Below are 22,297 nucleotides of genomic sequence, written 5' to 3' on the forward strand. Positions count from 1 at the left end.
AAATAACTTTATTTCATTTAAAGAATGCAACAAGCAAGCTATTCCGGTGTATCTTTTTTACATTTGATTTATTTCTGTGGCAGTTGTATATTACCTACCTATGGTGGGTTGACTTTGGCTGGATGCCAGGTTCCCACCACAGCCATTCTGTTACTCCCCTCCTTGGCTGGACAGAGGGAGAAAAATATGACAAAAGGCTCATGGGTTGAGATAAGGACAGGGAAATCACTTGGCAATGGAAGTCACAAGCAAAACAGACTCAAGTGGGGGAAATTAATTTAATTTATTACCAATCAATTCAGAGTGGGGTAATGAGAAAATAAAAACTGAATTTTGAAACACCTGCCTCCTACCTCTCCCTTCTTCCTCCGCTCAACTTAGTTCCTGATTTCTCTACCTCTTTACCCTGAGCAGCACAGAGGGACAGGGAGTGGGGGTTGCGGTCAGTTCATCACACATGGCCTCTGCTGCTCCTTCTTCCTCAGGGGGAGGACTCCTCACTCTTCCTCTGCTCCAGTGTGGTCCCCTATGGGGTCACAAGTCCTGCCAGCAAATCTGCTCCAGCGTGAGCTTTTCTCTCCATGGGTCCACAGGTCTTGTCAGGAGCCTGCTCCAGTTGGGCATCCAACTGCTCTGGTGTGGGGTCCTCCATGGGCTGCAGGTGGATATATGCTCCACTGTGGACCTCCATGGGCTGCAGGGGGACAGCCTGCCTCACCATGGTCTTCCCTGCCACAGGCTGCAGGGGAATCTCCGCTCCAGCGCCTGGAGCATCTCCTCCCCTGCTTTCTGCACTGACCTCGGTGTCTGCAGGGTTGTTTCTCTTACATGTTCTCACTCCTCCCTCCCTGCTGCTGTGGTGCCACAGTTTTTTCCCCTTCTTAAATTTGTTATCCTGGAGGCCATACCACTGTTGCTGATGGGCTCGGCCTTGGCCGGTGGTGGGTCGATCTTGGAGCTGGCTGGCATCGGCTCTGTCAGACATGGGAGAAGCTTCTAGCAGCTTCTCACAGAAGCCACCCCTGTAACCCCCCTGCTACCAAAACCTTGCCACGCAAACCCAATACACTACCTTTTGGTGTGCAGCTGTACCAGTTCTGCATTAAAAGAGGTTGTTTATATGGTGAAATTAGCATTGAGTACTTTTTATACTGTGTGCCTTGATACTCTGTATTTTTTAGTTTTTGATGATATGCTTAAATGCTGCTTTATTTTTTGCTGCTCAGTGTGGAGTTTCCAAGCTTACGGTATAGCTTCATGAAATATGATGAATTGGGTTACCAGCTCACACCTGCCAGAAGGAGGAGATCCTCCTAACTGTTGCTGAGAGAAACTGCTCATTTCACATAGTTTAAAGCAAATCAAAAGCAAAGCTGTTCTTTGATTCATCAGCAGCACACAATTAACTGTCAATCAGTGATCCATATGTTCAGGATCAGTATCAGTAATACAGCAGATAAACCATAATGTGAGACAATTAAGAAATACTAGTAAGAACCTACATGTTTTTAAATTGTCTTGTATTACTAATCCCCCAAAGTTACAGTCGCACCTACACCAATAGTTACCTTCCAGCCCCAGACATGTGGGTTACAGTTAGACATGTCTTTGAGGAGCACAGGTTTCTCTGCTAGTGCTCCCCTTCTGTTGGAGATGTGCATCTTCCAGCTTTATTTGTACCTGTGTGGTTCCCTGTAGTCTGCGAAGTTACACGCTGGTGAGGGAGCTCCCTGCGAGGTCATGTCCCTACACCTGCGGTGGGAGTCCCTGCTTGTTGCACCCTGCAGTCAGTCCCTAGTTGGAGGCCAGACTAGGCTGCTCTGCCTGGACGAGGCAGAGATCATGATGCACGCAGGGTGACTTCTGGCATTATCAAACCAGGTTTTGACAATATTGTGTTTCCACTCCAAGACCTCTCCTCACTTCCACAAACATTCATGCTGCTTTGGTACTTCCTTTCAGGATGATTCCTTTTTTTTTTTTTCCTCTTTTTTTTTTTTTTTTCCCCTTCCCCAAAAGTCTTTTTGTAGTTCCCTTGTTACTATTTAATCCAGCTGATGGTTGTCATCTTCCTCTTCAGTGTGATCAGTTTTGCGCAAACACCCAGGCTCAGACTGCTTTTTTTATTCCATTCACACATGCCATTTACGTTCACTTTCCTGTCTTAACAGCTGTTAAGACCAGGCCATGTTGCCAGGAGTGGGCCATGGTGGTATGCTCACTTCCTAATTTCTGCCTTTCTCCTGGCTGTTCATCCTGCTTTAGTGGCTCTGTGACCTCACTGGACTCCTCTATGAGCATGTTAAATTCACTAATCTGACAGAAACTGTACTGTAGGTCTTCTGACCCTTGCCACCTGATTGTGTTTTGCTATGCTAGCATAAGCAGGCCATGAGGGTGGAGTGGAGAGAGGAAGGTATGACATTTCCTTGGTTTAGCTCTGAGGTGTCACACATGTCTTCCAGGATGTGCCACAGACTTCAGCTTTCGTTTGTCCTATGTTTTTTTTCCTACCACAAAGCTGTAGGAGATCCAGCCTTTTACAATTGTTTTTGTTTTTTTTTTTCTCTCCTCTCTTTCCCTTAGTGGAGAAGAGGGTACAGAACAAGCATCTTCAGCTAAGTGAGCTAGAAGGCAGTCTCAACATTTTCTGTTTTTTCTTTCTCTTCCTGGATTTCCACTTACCTGCTTTGTGGCATCCTTTATCTTCATTGCATTTGTTGAGAAATTTGTCTATCAGTCTTCCTTCAGTGCCCTTGTTCATGTTATTGCCTTGACCAACAACTAAAGATGCTTTCTTTTCATCTCATCATACTTAACTGTTGCAATTCCTTTCTCTTCTCATGATTCTTAAGTTACTGTATTTGCAACTGCCTTATAGGAATTACTGCTTTCCAGTCTTCTCCTGTTTCCTTTTGCTGTTACTTTAGGATTCAGTTATCAAAAGAAAGTATCTTTACTTCTTACTTTTTTAAGTTCCCTAAATATTGTGCTTTGCAAATCTAGATTCTTTTCACCCATGCGCATTTAGTGCTTTTTCCTTCTTTACCGTTACACTATCAGGATGCAAGTTTGCCCTTCCATGGTTCTTTGTTTTTCAGTATCTAGATGAATCTCATAGATTTCTTGCTTATTATCTGTTTCTCTTCTACATAAATGTTTACATGTTAAACTTCTGGTTTAATGTGCTTGAACAGCTTTATTTTGAAAACATCCCATTAAATCAATACTCATTGTGTTTTGTTTGGGTTTTTTTTTGTTTTAAACTGATGTGTACTTCTGTCAGCCTGAGAGAAAGGATTCTGCAGTCCACATTTGCAAACCACTGCAGTAGGGAGGGGCACTTTTACTTGTTCAAACAGTTATTAAAAATGCATGTATGCTGTTGCTTTAAATCTGAGCAATTCATGCATTTTATATCTTCAGTTAGCCCACTGCATACTCAAAAATAGTGTCTTAATTCAGGGTGACCAGTTTTGGTCATGTGTAGATTGGAAGGCATGCCAAATGCAAGATAAATGGCTAACTCTGCCAAAATTTTAGAAAAGACTTGGAAACATCTAGAGGCTAATGACATGTCTGGTCTGAAAAGGAGTTGCTGAAACTGTGTCATCTGCACCAATTTTTTAAATGAAATGGTTTCAATCTGTTTTCTCTTATGTTGGTGTACAGTAGGACTAATTGAAGTTTGAATCCTTGTGGGATGTTATGTTGTAACAGAAATCTAAAAACCTTAATTTGTACACAGTCATAGAAAACTGTTCGTGCCAAGTTAGTCCAACTATTTGGAAATCTGTAGAAATAACACAATATATGTTCATATAGGGTTGTTGGAAGGTGGTGTCATTTGGATTTTTATCTTCACCTTTTTATTCACAATATGTAGAAGTCTGCAGATATTATCTATTTAATTTTATTTTTCAGGTGTCATTCTATTTAAAAACTGGCAGATCAGTCATATAGTTAAGTCAACATCTTGCGTGCTTCCAATTCTTTACAATACATAGTTTGGATTTTTTGGTCCAATCTGTTAAACCTGCTGAGCAGTTGCTTCTTTGATTCTTCATTTCTCCCTCCCACCCCCGCAATAATCCTAGTTCATGTCATGTAAGGAGGAGTATTGTACTCTGCTTCTTTCATAGAAGGTTGGGCTAAACTCTGGTTTAAACTCTTCAGGACTTCTGAAATTGCTGCGGATTGCTGCATTTTGGCACGTATGGCTTAAAAGCATGTAAATTATTTTTTTTCTTCCTTTCAGATGTGTTTGTTCTGAACCTGAGAAACCCAGCAATGAAACTTTGCAGCTGTGGAGTAGTATGAATAAGTCTGTGGAAAATATAGTATGGAGTAACCTTACAGTTTCTGTGAGTATCTAAAAGCTATGTGTGTATATATATGTGTGTGTGTATATGTATGTATAAAAAAGAAATACCCGCACAGTACCAGTCTTGATTAATATTTTTCATGTGGTTTCTTCTTTGACTTGAACCTGGACTGTTTTCTTTGAAACTATTTTTGAACTCTTATTCCTCCCATAATGCTTTAAGCAGTTGTCATAGTGGTTTGGATGAGGGAGTCCATGGCAGTAAATGCTAATATCATAAATGTCTGCTTGAGGTAGCCACTTTAATCCTGGTAGGCAGAACAGTCTTCTTTCTGAAGTGCAGATGAATATGATGAGGTGAATAAACAGGAGATTGCTTCCTTCAGTTTCCTGGGAAGGATGAACAAATAATTTTAAGAAGATGTGAAGATGGAATCTGCAGTTAAAATGTGCTAGCAAACATGTTTCATTAGTTTGTTAGGCATTGGTATAAAACTAAAACAGAATCAAACTACCTACATATTGATTGGAAGAAAACAATTATTTGGAAAATTGAAGGTTAAAAGGGAAGGTGGAGAGCTATTTGAGGGAATAGGCTTGAAAGCATTGCCTTCTAAACTGGGCATTTCATAACAGTATCTAATTTTGTGGGTAGGTGAAGAGGAGGAAAGTTATCATGTGGAAGTGATACAGAAGGCTTTTAGGAAGAAACAGTTTTGCTGATTAGTAGTTTCTTGGGTGGGATTCAGTTGCCTAAATGCAGCTGTCTACAGCTGCTTTGCATACCCTGGCATCTGAAGGCTATCTAAAATGGCAGTAGGTACCCATGTATGGGCTCTCCTTGTGTGTGAGCCTAGATGTTCGCACTGAAAGTAGAAAGTGTTTTGCACAGCAAAAATACTATGAAAAACCTCAGTGCTTTCCTTGAGTTTTAGCTGTAGTGTCTTCTATGTACCACCAATGGCTCCCAGTCTACCATAATCACCTAGGATGGCAGTTTCTCTTGAACTTAATTTTTGTATTTATTTTATATTATTATTAATTTTATATACCTTTTCATTCTCTTCAGCATCTGTAGTCTTCCTGGAGAGACAGAACTGATCCAGGATTTGGTGGTGCTTATAGTCAAAGTAGATTGTTAATGGGGAGAATTTTGTCATAAGTTAAGTTTTCAATAAATTAACCTGTTTAAAGACTAGGTTGTGGTAGTGCTGCTTCCAGCTATTTGATTTATTGACTTCTTATTTCCTTGTACTCCATGTGCCTACTTTAATTCTTTACTTGCATTTCGGTGAGCCTTTTGGATAGGGATTGTCTGACTTTTTTTTTTATTCAAATCCATTATTTCTGATGCTTTTCTACTTTACGAGAAACTTTTTTTCTTACAGTTGGGTTAATCTCATTTTGTAAGAGTCTGTTTTTTCCTTAACTGTATCAGGACAAAATAAAGAGGTGGGAGAAACTGAGAAGAACCTTTTTTATGTTTGTTAACTTGAAAGTTGATGTTGGATAGTCTGCTTTTCCTGGGCTTAGTCCTCAGTCTTTATTTATACATCCTATCTTGTGATACTTTGAGAAATAGAATAGAAATGAGGTGAATTTAAAGAAGTTGTTTCTTCTTGGGCATCTCCCAGCATTTTGGCATCCTGAAATAATCAGTGATGGCTACTGTGGCTCTTCTGGAACAGACAGCACACATTTTTGGCATTTCAGGATGAGGTAGTGATGAAGGAAAGAACCCCCTTTTTGAGATTGTGAAAGGTCTCAAATGTGTTTTATATTGAAAACCTACAAGTTAGGTTGAATGTACTAAATGAATAAAATGTAGAAATTTAAGGAGTTTTTCTCTTTGTAGGAGTGTTTAGAATTTCATGGTGTGTTTCGTGGATCAGCTTGTGGCCGTCATGGACCATATATTCCAGATGTTCTCTTCTGGTCTGTCATATTATTCTTTACAACATTTTTCCTCTCCTCTTTCCTTAAGCAATTCAAGACCAAACGCTATTTCCCAACTAAGGTAATTCTGATTAGAGACTATTGTTATCTTGTGATAAATACATAAGTATAGCTTATCAGAGTTGCACTTTCTATTTTGCTTCAGCACTTGTATTGGGAGATTTCTTTTAAGACAGAAAAAGAAATTAAAAACAGAAAATTAGCTAATAATTAAAAAAAGGAAGACATTAGAGGAAAGAAATTGGCTGCAGAAAATTCAGTGCTTACTCTCTACTTTCCTATAGTTACAACAAGATGTTCTAAGCATTAGAAGATGTAAGCAGTCCATCTCCCCATATTAATGGGTATTGCCAGGTATCATTTGGAGAGATAATACTGCTGCTGTTTTCCTCATCTAGCCGTACAGGACAATTGATCGCTTTTCCCACACTGCTGATGTATGAAGGGTTCTGAGTGATTCCTCAGGGGATTACTATTTTTAATAGAGGCTAATATAATGATTATCCTTGGACTGATTTACGCAACTTACTTCTGCTAGCCAAAATAAAGCAGTTAGATCTTCTATAAGCTTCAGCTCATCCCTACAATGTGTTTCTAATGTTTAATAAAGTCACCTTTGATAACTTGAAGCTGTTGCAAATTGTCCCCCTCCTATCTATTAAAACATTAAATGTATGAATATTGATTTCAGAACAATTCAGTGATGTTATTGAATTAAGCTACAAGAGACTAGCTGTGATGGCCCAGCCTCTTAGTAGGGTTGAGGGGACAGGAAGATGAGGAAGGAGTTATTTTAAGTAATTTGCTTCTTGCAGTAGATCACTTCTAAATGAGATAATTGGATGAACACAGAATACTTACAGAATACTTACCTTCTGCAACTTCATGATATGCTGGCAGGCAGCTTAAATTTTAAAATAAAAAGAGAAAATATATATAACGTTCAGTGGTGTAGTATAATATAAAGAGACTTCAGTATCCATAGGGGAGAAAATTGTCTTGCTATACATGCAGATTATAATGACGAACAAGCAAGAGTTAACACAATTCTTTTCTTTATAGGTGCGTTCTACCATTAGTGATTTTGCAGTATTTCTGACCATAGTAATCATGGTTTTGATTGACTATCTTGTAGGAGTACCTTCTCCTAAGCTTCATGTTCCAGAGAAATTTGAAGTAAGATGTAAAACCTTTTACAAAACTTAACTTTTTAAATGCTTACAATTTCATAGACAGTAGAACAGTGGAATTGTATAGAAACAGAAATTAATCTTTTTTTACTTACAATGTAGTTGATGAAGTAACCTCCCTTTTCTGCTTTGAATGTATGTCTCATCTGACAGAAGAGACTATGCCTTATATTATAATATCACTGAAAAGGAAGCATTCTTTTGTGCAAATGTACAGAAATGAAAGAATGGAATGGGTTTGTTTTAATTTTTTCCATACAAATGTCACATTCACATGTAACAGCTAAATCAGTCTTTTGGTCAAAACCATTGGAAAAAAAATCTGAACACATATGTAAGAGACTGTTGGTCTGTTCATTGCAGCTGTTTGTAGCAATAAAATCTTCATTTTATCTTTAGTTATTTAATTTTTATTGTTGATGTTTGTTTTTTCAGCCCACCCGAAAAGACCGAGGATGGTTCATAGATCCTCTTGGAAGCAATCCTTGGTGGACACTCTTGATAGCTGCTGTTCCTGCTTTACTCTGTACCATTCTCATTTTCATGGATCAACAAATAACAGCTGTTATTATAAACAGGAAAGAGCATAAGCTGAAGGTAAAAGTAATTTTCACAAAACTCTAATGTTGTGTAAGTCTCAAGTTTATTTTAAATCAGATTCATTGTGCAAGTCTGTGAAACATTACCAACAGCTACTAAAAAGATGCATGTATTTACTAATAAAGAATAAATATTATTTTGTGGACACTCTCAAAGTATCTAACTTTTGTAGTTATCTGTTATTTACCAGCTAAGTTATAAATATGGTATCTTATAAATAGGAAGTTTATAAAATTATTTGTTTGCTTAATTTTACAGAAAGGCTGTGGTTATCATCTTGATCTGCTCATGGTTGGTGTTATGTTGGGGATATGTTCTATCATGGGCTTACCGTGGTTTGTTGCTGCAACTGTCTTGTCTATAAGTCATGTTAATAGCCTGAAAGTTGAATCTGAATGCTCAGCACCAGGAGAGCAACCAAAGTTTTTGGGAATCCGGGAGCAGCGAGTGACAGGATTGATGATTTTTGTCCTGATGGGGCTGTCAGTGTTTATGACCTCTGTTTTAAAGGTAAAAGACATTTTTCCCTAAATGTTTGTGTTTTCTTTGTGCTTTTGATTTTGATATTGTTAGGAAGTTTTATTATGTGAAGTAAAATAAGCCTGGACTCATTCTCAGATTGCCTTTTTAACAACAGGTGTTAGTTGAATAGAAATGATAGGGGGAGATGTAAGAAAATGAAATCTCAGCAAGCTTGAAATGTAGTGAGTAGTGAAGAAAGCAACCTTTGTCCATGTTACCTGATTTTCTTGCCAGCTAATTTTTAGTTTCTTGAGTCCATGTTGCCTGAAATAGGTCTTCTGTAGTTCTTATGCAAGTGCATAAATGGAGAGCAAAAAGGAGCGTGATAAAGATAGAAAGTTACTTGAGCGGAAGTAATATAATACAGTTGAAGAAACAGAAACACCTGATTTAAAAAGTGATCATGAGAAGTGATACTGTTCACTTCTCATTCTGATATTCAGCTTATTAAACTTCCTTTGATGTTTAAAGTGTCAAGATTATCTTATGCATAATCATGGTGTAATATAGATTTTGTCGGTCATATTGTGGACTCAGTTTACATTTTCTCTCTCAATTTATATCCATAGTGCCCTTCCAAAGACTTTATTGGAAGAAAACCAATCAGTTCAGTTGGCTTTTTGCTCAGATTTGAGTAAGATCCATTCAAATTCTGCTTTGTTGTTTCAAATCCAATAGTTAAGGAGACATGAAAAAACTGGCTTTTTGTTGCCCAAATAGCATATATGGCATAAATTGCATAATTGCTAATGCCTTTAAAGAACTTTGTAAAAGTCTGTTTAAAGACATATCACAAGTCATTTCACAAACAGGTATCTTCTAATGGCTGTTGAAATTTAGATAATGGGAAGAAATAAACTTATGAACACACAGTTATAGTTTAGTAATTAGAGCTACACATTATAAATTCTTAATAGTTGACCATTTATATGTGTTAAAGAATGTAAAGGTCTGATAACAATAAGGCAGTAGCAGTTATTAAAAATGAGTATTCAGATTTGACAGTCTGTCATTGAAAAGCTACCAGGACCTCAGCTGTATAATGCAAATGATCAGAATCAGAAATATTGAAATAGATTTATTGTTGCTCAAAAGCAAAAGATAAAGATGCTGATTGCTGAAGCTAGATGTTTGCCCCATGTTTTAACAGCTGATTCTTAGAAACTAATGCTTTTATTTTTTTATGGAACCAAGGGTAGTGGGAATGGAATTATTACTCTTTATGAAATGTTTTTCTTTTTCAATGTGAATGGCTGTTACTGTTCAAAAGAAGGAAGGAGAACAAAGCCTTGCATCTGTAGGTTGCTGTGCTTTTGTTCCATGTATTAATACTGATTTAATACAGTAGAAGTTAACATAAATGAAGTAGTAGCATGTCAAGTTACAGAGCTTACAGTGAAGACCCTAGATCTACACACACACACACGCGTGTATATATATCTATGCAGTAATGAATCTTTAAGGCACAGTTTCATTCCAAGCTATTTAAGTTTCAGTAAAGACTTTTGTTAAGGCTTCGTAGCAGCAGTTTTTATTAAGATTACAAACTGTACCTTGGCTGTCCTTTACTCAGAAGTTTCATGAATTCAGGAGCAAAGAAAGCTTCGCTTGCTTTGTGTAGGCTACAGAGGTTTGATGCAAGTGCCTCTGAAATCAGTGGACAAATTCATTATTTTGGTAAGCTTTAAATTATCTTCTTACTGGAGCAAAATTTAGCCCTGAATAATTAGCTGATTTTCATAGCTCAGTAGGTATGGTGGGTTTTTTGTTTCATCTGCTCCAGAAATGCAAGATTAGGGATCAGAAGTAAAACTTCATATGGCAATTTCATGAAGTTGATAGTCTCAATACAGTTCCTATCAGATAGCTACATACAGCAGCATACTTCACAGTAACAGAAACCTAGAAAATGGAATGAATGGGCAATCAAGACTGAACTACTTTTTAAATCCTGGTGATAGCTCTGTTAGCTCTAGATTTTTTTGCTGTTCAATGATGTGTATGTTTTCTCAATAAATAAAGAGCCTCAGCTTTTACAGATTTCACTTGAGTAAAACATAAAGTAAAAAATAACTTGGTCCATGTCTTTCACTAATATGGATTGCTGTGTTATGCCATGTTGCTTCCAGAAGTAACTGGGTGGGTGTTTTTTCTTCCCCAGTTTATTCCAATGCCAGTTTTGTATGGTGTCTTCCTTTACATGGGAGTGTCTTCATTAAAAGGCATTCAGGTAAAGTGTGATTTTAATAAACAATTTGCTGTTGTTTAACACTAAATGAAAAGGAAACTGTAACACATTACTTTATGTGAGCAATGACAAAGTTAGCCCATGTTGTCTGAATAGTATGTAGGCTAATTTCCTGAGTGTGTTGTTCAGATATTTGTTCTTACTGTGTTGTGTCTTCACTTCTCAGTTCTTCTGCATTTATTCTTTCAGTAGTGTAGCTGAGCAACAAATTTTCTGAAATATTCTGAAATTTTGTAGTAATAATGGAGGCGGGGGATGGTGGGGAACCCAACAATACAAAACGGCCCCCAGTCCCACCCCCTTGAATGTTCAGTGTCCTTCATTAGTATTTCATTTGGGATTAACTGTTCCTGGTGTCCCTTAAAAATGTTTATTTCCTTCCGGAGGGGAAGAAAATAATTAACTGAAGGATGATTTATTTTTCAATGCAGTTTTTTGACCGTATAAAACTGTTTGGAATGCCTGCCAAACATCAACCTGACCTGATTTATCTACGTTATGTGCCACTCTGGAAGGTCCATATCTTTACAGTTGTTCAGCTCACTTGTCTCGTTCTGTTGTGGGTGATTAAAGCCTCTGCAGCTGCTGTTGTTTTCCCTATGATGGTAAGTTTTCTGTTTTACAAGTTAATTTTCCAAGAGTAGGTGCATCATCCAGGATCTCTTCAGAACATATTTGCTGGCTTAAGAAAGGAGTGGGAAAGGAACAAAAGAACCTGCAGTACAAGTTGTTTGCTTTTGAAAAGCAAGGACTTTCCATTCCCTGAAAATAAGCAATTCAGCTGTGAATAGCTATTGAAAGTGGAAATTATTTAACTTTGTGATAAGCTAAAACTAGTACTGCAAAAAAAGGGCTTCACTTAAAGATTCTGAATGTACTGAAAGTGTGTGTGCATTTTTTGTTCATTTAAAGAGTTTAATTCAAATTATTCCTTTTATGGTTCCCTTAAGGTTTTAGCATTAGTGTTCATTCGCAAGCTCATGGATTTATGTTTCACCAAAAGAGAGCTTAGCTGGCTTGATGATCTTATGCCAGAAAGTAAAAAGAAGAAAGAAGATGACAAAAAGAAAAAAGAGAAAGCAGTAAGTGTGAAAACAATCAAACTAGCATGTTGTAAATTACTAGAAAATACTCAATGAGACTTAGAAGAATTTTAAGTGGTGTGAGCATATGACCTTATATACCAAATACACATTTTGAAATTCTGTACTAATGAGACTTAATGCTAGAGGAACTATTACTGGCAATTAAGTTAAGGAAAAGTCACTGTTTCAATGATGCTATTATGAACTATGACTCTTATTTGTGATTAAAATTAGCAAGCAAAGTGGAAAGAAGCAGTTTTTAGCACAAAATGTTGTTTTCTTTGTCTTTCATTAGGTTAGAAGGAGAGAAAAGGAAGAGGGAGAGAAAAGCAGTGGAGTAGGGATCTTTACTCTGCTTAAATTAATCACAAAACTGTTCATCATATCAGGGATGTTTTGCTTGTGTGTGTTTGCAGAGCTGTGGTTAAAACCAGCTGCCAGTTACCAATAATATAGTAATGTAGCTTGTATAACTTCTCCATAAAAGTCTTACCTAACTATACACCAGCTAGCTGAATTCCTTACAAAACTTGTAACACCCTCCTTCCCCACTTCCCCACCCCTCCACCTCGATAAAACACTTCTAAGAAAAAAGGTCTTAAACTATATTTCCTGCATTCAGCTCCGGTACCTACAGGGAAACACCCCTCCCCCCTATGGAAATTAACTGTCAGCATGAGATACTTCTTTGATTTCTGCTGCATAAGTAATTTTATAGACTTTTTACTTGGAATTTACAGGAAGCAGAGAGAATGCTTCAGACAGGTGATAATGAAAGTGTGCACCTTGCATATGGAGAAGCAAATCTGGATTTTCCTGTAAAAACCCTAAAATACAGGTATAGTAAAACATTGGTCTTTTAAGAGTTTTTGTATTGTGTGCTGTAATTTGCTTTATATTAAGTTGGTTGTGTATGAATTGAATTAATTTTTTTCCCCACGCTTGTAGCTCAGCAATGATTAGGAAGTATGAAGGTATATCTCATGGTTCTATAGTAGCATTTTTATGTTGCATTGTTCTTTAAAACTGCATCTTAATTATAAATTTACATGACCATCTTGAACAGATCAGATGACTCAATTTCGACCAGCTGTACTCAAGGTGAAGAAGCTTCCTTGGTCAGTTTTTGTGGAATACTTGTGTGTTACTTTGCATGAAATACTGAGTATTAAGCAACTAATAGCATCAGTTGAGCCATGTGTTTACCAGCCACTTGGCTTTTTCAGAAAAAGTCTAAGTGTGGAGTTCTTTGATGGTTTATTTAAGTGAGGGCTAAAGTCTATAATTTCTATGATATATATTAAAAAAACATTTTCGGGCAGCCATTTTTACTTTAGCAGGTCATTTTCTGAAAGTAAATGTGAGGACAGGGTTAACTGTTCTCTTCTAGAAAAGGAAGTGCTGGAATTTCTCTGACAGAAAGTTCCTTCAGCACTGGAAGGTGTTTTGTCTCAGTATGCATCTCCCTTACTGGCAGTGTATTCAGCTTGGTTGTCAGGTATTCTACAACTGTTCAACACACCTGGAAGATGTGACAGATAAATAGCTTGCCAGCTTTTTTTTGCCTCTCTAATACTAAGGGTTCCTAGGTTAAAAATTGGCTTTCCTATGGATCTAGGGTAGTGTCAGGTCTACCCTGATCTGAGTTGGGAACAGGCAGATTTTAGGCAGGTACTCCTGCTAAGTGCTATTGTCTATTCTAAGAGCAGGATTAATCAGACTTCAGCAACTCAAATGAAAATGCTAAATGCTAAAGCTTTTTTAAAAACATTCGAGTTGCTAGTTGCTCTCACAGCAGAACTATGATTTCATCAACTGCGTGCATGTGTTTACTATATATTTCACTATTTTGCATCTTGTGGGGATTCCTGAGGAAAAACGGCTTTGAAAGATTTCTATGCAATTGGAAGAACTCCTACAGATACACGGGGTAGATTCTGAAGCTTAAGTATGGAACAGAACAGAAAACATATTTACAGACAACACCCAAGTCTGCTGTATATATGAATCTGTGGAGGGCAAAGGAGGAAACAGGTTTTTGAAAGCTTACCATCTGTGAGGGTGAACTTAACGTTTCTGCAGGACTTAGGGGGATGGTGGCAAAAAAAACCTTGAAAAATGTCTAGTAAAGCTTTGCAGGAAAAAAATAAACTTGAAATCTGTCTAGATATTGGGACTTCTACATTTTTACTAGTTTTAAATCTCAACTGAGTTACGAATGTCAAAATTTTATTAACATCTGCTCTTTTGTCCTTGATTATTTCCTGGAAACAACTTAAAATAATTCTGATTTATGAAAGCCTTAGCAGAACAGTGTGATTAATTTCATTATTTCTGAGCATGCAAAATAATTTTCTGAAGTTACAGGTAGTTTAGAAATGAGATATCTCTCAAATATTCTCAATGTCTTAGTGGTATCTATGTGAAAAACTGTTTTAAGATGCTATGTGATTAAGGCAGTGTTGGTGAGGTTAGATTTTCAAGTTTTTGTTGAAATATGTTTTTAAGAGATTAACTCAACTTGTGGCTGTGTAAATATTGAAAGAAGGCACAACTGATGTGAATGATGAGTGACAATAAGTATAATGCTGTTGCAAGGTATTGTATACTAACCAGAAAGTACGTTTGTTCTTTAGCGTTGATCCCTCAATTGTAAACATATCAGACGAAATGGCCAAAACTGCACAGTGGAAGGCTCTTGCCATGAGTACTGAGAATGCCAAAGTAACCAGAGCTAACCTGAGGTAGCTATAATTACTCACGCATTTTCTAACTATGACCTTGTGTTTAGCAGCTAATAACTGTACTTGTATTTCTTGAAATGTATCTCAAAAAAATGAGGATACATGGTTTGTAAATCTGCATTGACTTTTTACTTTTGAGGAACTTGATTTTGAACTTTTTGGTTTTTTCCATACTCTGAAGTTAAACAATTTCTATAAGAAATTCCATTTAATTTATTAAGTGTATTATTACAAATTTAAACTTGCTCTTTATTTGCGTAATACAATTGTATGCTACTCTGATGGGTTTAGGGTTTCTAAAAGCTTTACTAGAGTGTATATGAGCACAAGAATTGTTTGATCCTGAACATTACAAATATCAGTGGGAATAAAAGGTAAGTCCAACACTTTCATTGTTGCTTTATGCTGCCCTAGGATCTGCTCCCTGTTTTTGTGGATTGGTTGGTTTGGTTTTCCCCAGCTCATTTTTAATCTCTAATAATTAAACCTGGCTCAAATATTATCTTCACTGGATATTAAATATACTTGAATGAGGTACTGGACAGATTAGGAGCCCTTGGTGCTATGAACGTTTCCTGTAAGCTGACATGCATTTTCTGTCATGGCCAGGAGCCTCTTTCTCAGTGAGCACCCCATCCAACAAGAAAGTCTGTGTGCAGTAAATCATTCTGCTATTCTGTCCTAGTTTCTTCCCTTTCTGGCTGAATCTATCAAGGGGAACAAACCAAATCCTGAATATTTATATGGAATATCCCCAACTTCCAGAAAGGCTTGTAATTTGTAGGGACTGGTATCTGTGGACTGTTCCATCACAATGGAACTATTGCTTAGTAGTTTTTATGTAGGAAAGAGGGGAGAACGAGCCTGACTGACTTGAAAAACTAAGCTTATGCAATGCTGCTGTCTGTACATGCATCTTCTTTCGGTTGATCCCTTCCAGCCAAATCTGTCAAAGGAAGACAGATTTCAGAGTTACAAAATTGTCGAGTTTTGCATAAAATTACATCTTGTTGGAAGAGTTAGTGGTGAGGGAGTGTTCATAGATAATTGTCCAAGCTATCGGGTATTGTTGAGCTTGCATCATGGAAACAGCAGTAGAGACTGTCCACTTAGCACTTGTATACCATCTGTTTATTCAGCATGTGCATTGCTGCAAACTAGGCATGGAAATACGCTTTGTTTTGCCTCAATGGTAGGTCAACTAAGGGTGAAGAAGGAGGCAAGGAGAGAACTTGGAGGTATTGTGGTAGGAAAAGCTGAAGAGACTCATTAGTGTAGGCACAATTTTCAGTGAATCTTCAGGCTGTATTGTTTAAACATTTTAAAATATTTAAATACCTGTTTTAAATAAACATTTTAAAAACATTTTTAAAAATTTGAGTACCACACAACTAGACTGTCAGGAAGATAGATAATAGAGGCATTAGATAGGTAACAGAGTATGTGTGTCAGTATATCCTCATATTTTTTTTTTTCTTTCATGCTAAGTTCTTAGAAACCTCTTACAGAATTTGTGGATGCTTCTAGTACGTTACCTGATAGTCATTGGGCGTATAAGGCTTGAAGAGATACAGACCTGTATTTCTCTTTCCAGAAGAATTGAAATTTTTGGATTTGATTTTCAGACAGCTAGAAGTTAGTACAATTCCATCTTGTGCCTTCCTGAGTAGCTTGAGTTAGTATAGAATTATATGCAGCACTAGTAAATTAGGCTTCTGACCAGTTTGCAGCTTTTTGATCTACTTAGGTCATATTCGGTATTCCATCTATTTTTTTTATATTTTGCTATAAGACATTTCCCTTTGATTCCATAATATGCCCTGCTTTAGATTAGTATGGTAGAAAATGCATCTTGGAAGAGACTTGCTAAAACTACAAACTGAAAATAAAAAACACTGGTGCCAGGAACTAGCTCTTTCAGGAGGCAATCTGATACTGCATGAATCTGGAAAATGTTAGAAGGCAGGACTTCCTTGAGCCTTAACTCAATTGGTTGCTGTTTTGAGGTATTTGCTACCCTTTCTTGTGTAGTGGGTGCTGGAGAGATTTAGAGATGTCACCGCTGTTCAGTCAAAAGTAATTCCCAGTAAATTTTTCATCTCAGTTCTGTTAAGGTTTTTCTTTGTAACAGTCTTCATCTAATAGTACGGACAGATGTTTAGTCCTGTGGTAAAAATGGTTCTCTAGGCACTGCTATTTTCAAATTTATAGGTTTAAAATAGGGCGCAGTTGGAAGTAAGCAGTGTCTTTTAGAATTCCAGATGACATGTTGTGTGGGTTGACATTGTTTCTTAAAAATCTTATCTTTTTTTAAAAATTATTTTTTTACATTTTTTGTCTTTCCTGAACTGATCCAGGTTGCTTTTTCTTTCTCCCTCCACTGTCTTTCATATTTTATAGACTCTGCGGAGTCCAGGCACACATAAATTTTCTAAGGAATCCCAGAATTTTTCTCTTTGCATGAATTTCTAATACATCTTTTTCCTTAAAGAGCAACTCCACAGAGGTGTAATCTCTTCTAAAATTCATGCCTAGAGAATCCTCCCTCTTATGCTGTTCCATTTTCTCTTCTACTGTCCTGTAACTACCTCGGGATGTTCCTTTATGGCTTTGGATAAGCCACTGTTCAGTGGCTGTGTCCCTAAGAGTGTCATTTGTTCAGGTGACAGCCAGCCTGTTGTCTTTAGGATCTTCCACTTGAATGGACACTTACACAAATTTCTAGCTGTCCTCTACTGTTGTTACAAGTGTGGTTCCCCATTTTGAAAAGACTGAAATGTTTTCCCAGTCTTGTATTATGAACAAAATTCTTTCCCTGCCCAATAATTAAGCAGTATTAATTATATTGCTTGTTATGGGGTTTTTTTGAGTATTTTTAACTATGCAGTTTTGTGGGTTGGTGGTGTTGGTGTCCTGTCCCGTTGTCCACCCCTCCCCCCACCAATGGAATCAATAAAAGCAGTGGGACTGGAAATGATGTTTATAGATGAGATCTTGGTGTTTTCTCTCTTTAAGCTTGTACTGTTCCTGTGAATAGTATTTAACAATTACTAGAATGTAATAGAAATGCATCATCATAAAAGTATCCTTACATAAATACTTTCAATATTCATTAAGTATAAAATATTTGAAAGTTAACCTTTGCTAAAGTGAACCAAACCTTACATTTTCCTCTTTGCTTTCAAACAGCCCTGAAAAACCAGAAAGTGTGAAAATAAATGTGGAAGATTCACCTGTTGTGAAATACGTGGATGCTGAAACATCTTTATAGAACTGAACCAAGGGGAATTGCGTGTATTTGTGTGTGTATATATATATCACTGTAGGATATTATACCATGGAAGTGTGATTTCCAGTTTAAGGAGCAACATGTATTTAATTCTGCCATTGTTTAGGGCACTGTAGATATGCTTGCATAATGAGAAGATTTTCCTACAAATAAGATGAGTGGTAATCACACTTCAGCTATTTATTTTATTGGAAATTTTATTTTCATTTTTAAATAGGAAGATTGTAATGAATGCATATTATTTTCAATAATCAATATGTGCATAAAAGTTAAATCAGCTTTTGCTGATGATTACTGGTCCACATTGCTTAAAATTTTGCAATACCTCTGTTTATAATGTGCGCTGCAGAAGTTTGTTTTCCATGCAGGCAATTACTGCTTGTTTTTGCAGGGTATACCTTTTTTGTGATTTCATAGAACAAATGTTTATGTGCTGTTGATAAGAACTACTGTGTTTTATGTCTCCACTACATGCTAGTGTTTTCTGGATTCTGTCTCTCCTATTTTACAGAAGTGGCCTAGAGCCCTAAGTCAGGTGATTAGTTAATTGTTAAAATATAAATACCATGTTCTGCTACTTTTTTGTTTTGTTTTGTTTTTTAATTCACTCTTGATTTTTCATTATTGTCCAGTAGCAGTATGAGTGCAGTAATTGCAGTTACAGTCCCACGTCAGTATTTGCCATTCTGGACACTCCATGTTTACACAATATAAATTGGATTTACAGACAGCAATTTGGTCTATAGAAGTTATGCATACTTACCACACTAGGACTCTTGAACTCTTTTGTTCCTGTTTTTACTTAGTTTTTTCCATCAACTTGCACAGACTGATTTATTCAGCTGTAAGACTGAAACTTTAGACTATTACATGTCCTCATCAACTATATTTTTTGCTTAATTAATTTTTAAATTTACTATGTATTTGATGAAATTAGTGGTAGTTTAATTCTGTAATAGGTTTATGATCAGTATTATTTTATGGATTACAGATTGCTTGTAGTATTTGTGTGTACAGTTCTGATCCTCTCCATTGTAAAGGGCATATATGATAGCACACCAACTTATTTTTAAACATTTTATTTATTTTAATTAGTATAAATTTCTATCATGTAAGATTAATTGAAAAAGTAAATATTCATTTATTAAAGTAAATGGGATTTTGGGGGGGCTCACTGGTAAAGATGCAGTCAGTGCATTTATTGTATTTACATTTTCAAGTTCTAGTGTTTAGCATTACAATATTTGAAATAATGAGAATTTTATGTATAAATGAAAATCTTGATCACTTACCTGCGCAATTTCCATTATTAATATTTTTTTGCCTTACGTGTTAGTTTTTTGGCTTCAGTTTCTGAAATGATCTCTTTACATTCTGAATTGCCACTACCCCTTTCTGGATGTTTTACAGTGGCTTTAGTTAGAATCTATGCTCATTTAAAAATAGAAGATGCTGTTTGCTTGATTCTGCTTTTGGCAAAGTTGTGAGTATTACCATGGACCACGTGATAAAATTCTCAACAACTGCAAAAGATGCTAATTCTGGAGGAGGGCAAAGTTTATCTGAAAATACCACTTGAGGTGGAATTTTGGTGTTCTTCAGCCAAGTGTCACTTGGAGAGAAGATAATTGTATATTACAAAAATAAAGCAATCAGTAGGAATAAATAGAATCATTTAAAAATAGCATTAGGTTACGTGGACTGTTAACCCTTCCCTTTAAACGTAAATTAAGTAATGTTTTTCTCCACCCCACCCCCCCCTTTTTTTTTTTTTTTCCCTTCTTTTTCTTCTTCTTGGCTGAATTCTGAGAAGACAGTTTAAAGAAAGTAAATCATAGTGTACAGCAATACAAGTAATGGTATCCAAACTGTCATAACAAAGGCTCAGGTCAGTGGCAAAGCAAATGAGGTCTGCATTACCCATTTGACCTACACCGTGTAATGACCTGTATAGATGTTCCTTTATTCTTAGATAATAGTGTAGCTTGTGCCTTAGCTTGAGTATGTGCTCTTTCAGAAGATTCCCATGTTTTCCCTCAAGTCAAACTGAGATACAAAGAAACTGTAGCAGATGGTTTCCCAAAACTTTCTGCATTATTTAAAAACAAACAAACAAAAAAAACCCCAAACACATTTGCATGTCAGTTGTTGACTACTGAGTAACTCTTGCTGAATCAAAGAGGGAAGATACTTTGGGCAGTTTGTGTAGCGTGTTCCACAACACATTACTTTTGTACTAGTCCTCCCAGTAGTATTTTACACGTCATGTTTGCGGTCCTGCAACAATTTCCAAAGACACCCAAAATTACTGTAAGCCTCTTAGATTTTTAACCCTTTAATGCCTCAAATCAGGGTTTGGTGGTATCTGGCTTCTACTTCAGAAGGGTTAAGTTTTGGTCAATATTACCAGAAATGGATATTTTTCTAGTAAAGTTGAAAGGAAACAAAACCAAAGCCCCACAAGTCTAATCACAGTATTTATTTAATTTTAATTGTGTAGATATTTTAGTTGGTGCCAGAAATACCATGACTTGCAAAGCAGTTTACAGTGACCTTTAGTTCCAGTGTTCTTGGTCAGTAGCATGTTATGCTTGCACTTTTTTCCCATACGAATAGGAGATCTGGTATTAAGTGCATAAAACCCCATTGATAATCTATGGTTAAGTGAGTCACTGCTCATTTTATACCTTTTCTGCTTTAAAATCACACGTAGTATTAAAGTAGAATGCTAAGGATGTTGTTTACTGTATGTAGATACACATTTTGCCTTAACGGATGCAGAAGAGCAGTGATAATTGCTGTGCACTGATTTTTAAATTTTTTTCTTTCATAGGGGTTAAGCCCTGTAAAAACTACACCAATGTATTTCCGTTCCAACAGTTAGAGGAAAATAAATAGCCCTGCACTTTTTTAGATGCCTTGGTTTCCCGGTGTGGAGCTTAGTGCTACTGTGTATCTGGCTGCAGAGCCACCTCAGGAAGTCCCTCTTTCTCCTCTTTCTCCTCTTTCTCCTCTTTCTCCTCTTTCTCCTCTTTCTCCTCTTTCTCCTCTTTCTCCTCTTTCTCCTCTTTCTCCTCTTTCTCCTCTTTCTCCTCTTTCTCCTCTTTCTCCTCTTTCTCCTCTTTCTCCTCTTTCTCCTCTTTCTCCTCTTTCTCCTCTTTCTCCTCTTTCTCCTCTTTCTCCTCTTTCTCCTCTTTCTCCTCTTTCTCCTCTTTCTCCTCTTTCTCCTCTTTCTCCTTCTTTTTTCTTTTCTAATTTATTTATAAATATGAATGTTTACATAAAGTGTAGGTCTTAATTTTGACCACTCCATTTAAATTATCATCTAAAATATTTCACTTAAACTGCATTCTCATATTTAAATTATATTTTACAAAACTCAGTCTTTTCATATGTATTACAACAACACGCTTTTCATTCTGTTTACATATGCCCAAGTTAATTAATTGTACTTTCTTCCTAGATCAGTTTTGCAGCTATAACGTAATACCTTACATGATTATTCAGTGAAACGTTCGTAATTGCCAAGTGTGTCATCATAAAACCTGTTAGGGTATAATTTGGTGCCCTAGTGGGGTTTTTTAACCAAATGTCTCGGCCATTTTTTCTACATTTAATGAATGTTCTCCCGTAAGTTACCATTTGCTTCACTTGCATCTCTGTCCTTCTGTGGTAGCTTCCTAATTTGTGCCCTTTGCAAAGGCAGGTTCACCAGGCTGTAAAACGTATCTGTAACAAATATAGGTGTCGTGTCGTGGAGCCTGCACCATTTTAAAGGGTTGTCTTGTACATATGTTCTGTAAATCATAAGATAAACGGTTCATGATTTTCAGTTCACAAACGTAGTCTGTTAGACGAGCACCACAATGATTTTAGTTTTCTTTTTGCTTTATATGATTAGTAATGTTTTAATTGCTCATCTAGGTCAAATTAATTACCAAGTGCAGTACAAATGTGTGTGAAATAACTTTGTTTATACCAACAGTTATTTATTTTAGGGCAAATTTTAAGACTAGAGGCACACAGCTTTGAGTCAGCATAAAAGTAGTGCTATAAATAAAGCAAATTGCTTAGTAATTTTAAGTCAGATTTCATTTTGTAACATTTTTAGTGACAACTTGCAGGACTTTGTAGTTGGCGTTGAAGTTAATCTAAAGACTCTTTCATACTGAATTTAGAATCTGTTGGCATTTATTTGGAATAATGAATTAGTTTGAAAATCAGTACTTTTCTAAATGATTTTATTGGCGAGACACATCACTTACAACATTTTTCTTTCTATCATTGCTGGTACTCCTGTGCAAAGGTGTCTTCCAGGGTTCAGCATCTGTAGCTGAAT

At 36.6% G+C, this 22,297-nt stretch overlaps 1 protein-coding gene across 9 annotated transcripts in view; it reads left to right on the forward strand.

Annotated features, from left to right (window-relative positions):
* Window positions 1–20,047, forward strand: part of SLC4A7 (solute carrier family 4 member 7) — a 96,724-nt gene extending 76,677 nt beyond the window's left edge. For 6 of the 9 annotated variants that reach the window (XM_069771050.1, XM_069770993.1, XM_069771010.1 and 3 more), the window contains 11 exons: window positions 4,259–4,364; window positions 6,180–6,341; window positions 7,343–7,456; window positions 7,906–8,067; window positions 8,329–8,580; window positions 10,754–10,822; window positions 11,272–11,445; window positions 11,791–11,922; window positions 12,666–12,763; window positions 14,562–14,669; window positions 17,859–20,047. In XM_069771050.1, the coding sequence (XP_069627151.1) occupies window positions 4,259–4,364; window positions 6,180–6,341; window positions 7,343–7,456; window positions 7,906–8,067; window positions 8,329–8,580; window positions 10,754–10,822; window positions 11,272–11,445; window positions 11,791–11,922; window positions 12,666–12,763; window positions 14,562–14,669; window positions 17,859–17,940 (1,459 nt within the window). In that variant the 3' untranslated portion in view covers window positions 17,941–20,047. Of the gene's footprint in view, window positions 1–4,258; window positions 4,365–6,179; window positions 6,342–7,342; window positions 7,457–7,905; window positions 8,068–8,328; window positions 8,581–10,753; window positions 10,823–11,271; window positions 11,446–11,790; window positions 11,923–12,665; window positions 12,764–12,991; window positions 13,044–14,561; window positions 14,670–17,858 lie in introns of all 9 variants that reach the window. The other 3 variants (XM_069771025.1, XM_069771036.1, XM_069771032.1) reach the window with 2 other exon arrangements.
* The last annotated feature ends 2,250 nt before the right edge of the window (window positions 20,048–22,297 follow it).

The sequence above is a fragment of the Haliaeetus albicilla genome, chromosome 2, assembly GCF_947461875.1.
Source record: "Haliaeetus albicilla chromosome 2, bHalAlb1.1, whole genome shotgun sequence".
NCBI classification, from domain to species: Eukaryota; Metazoa; Chordata; class Aves; order Accipitriformes; family Accipitridae; genus Haliaeetus; species Haliaeetus albicilla.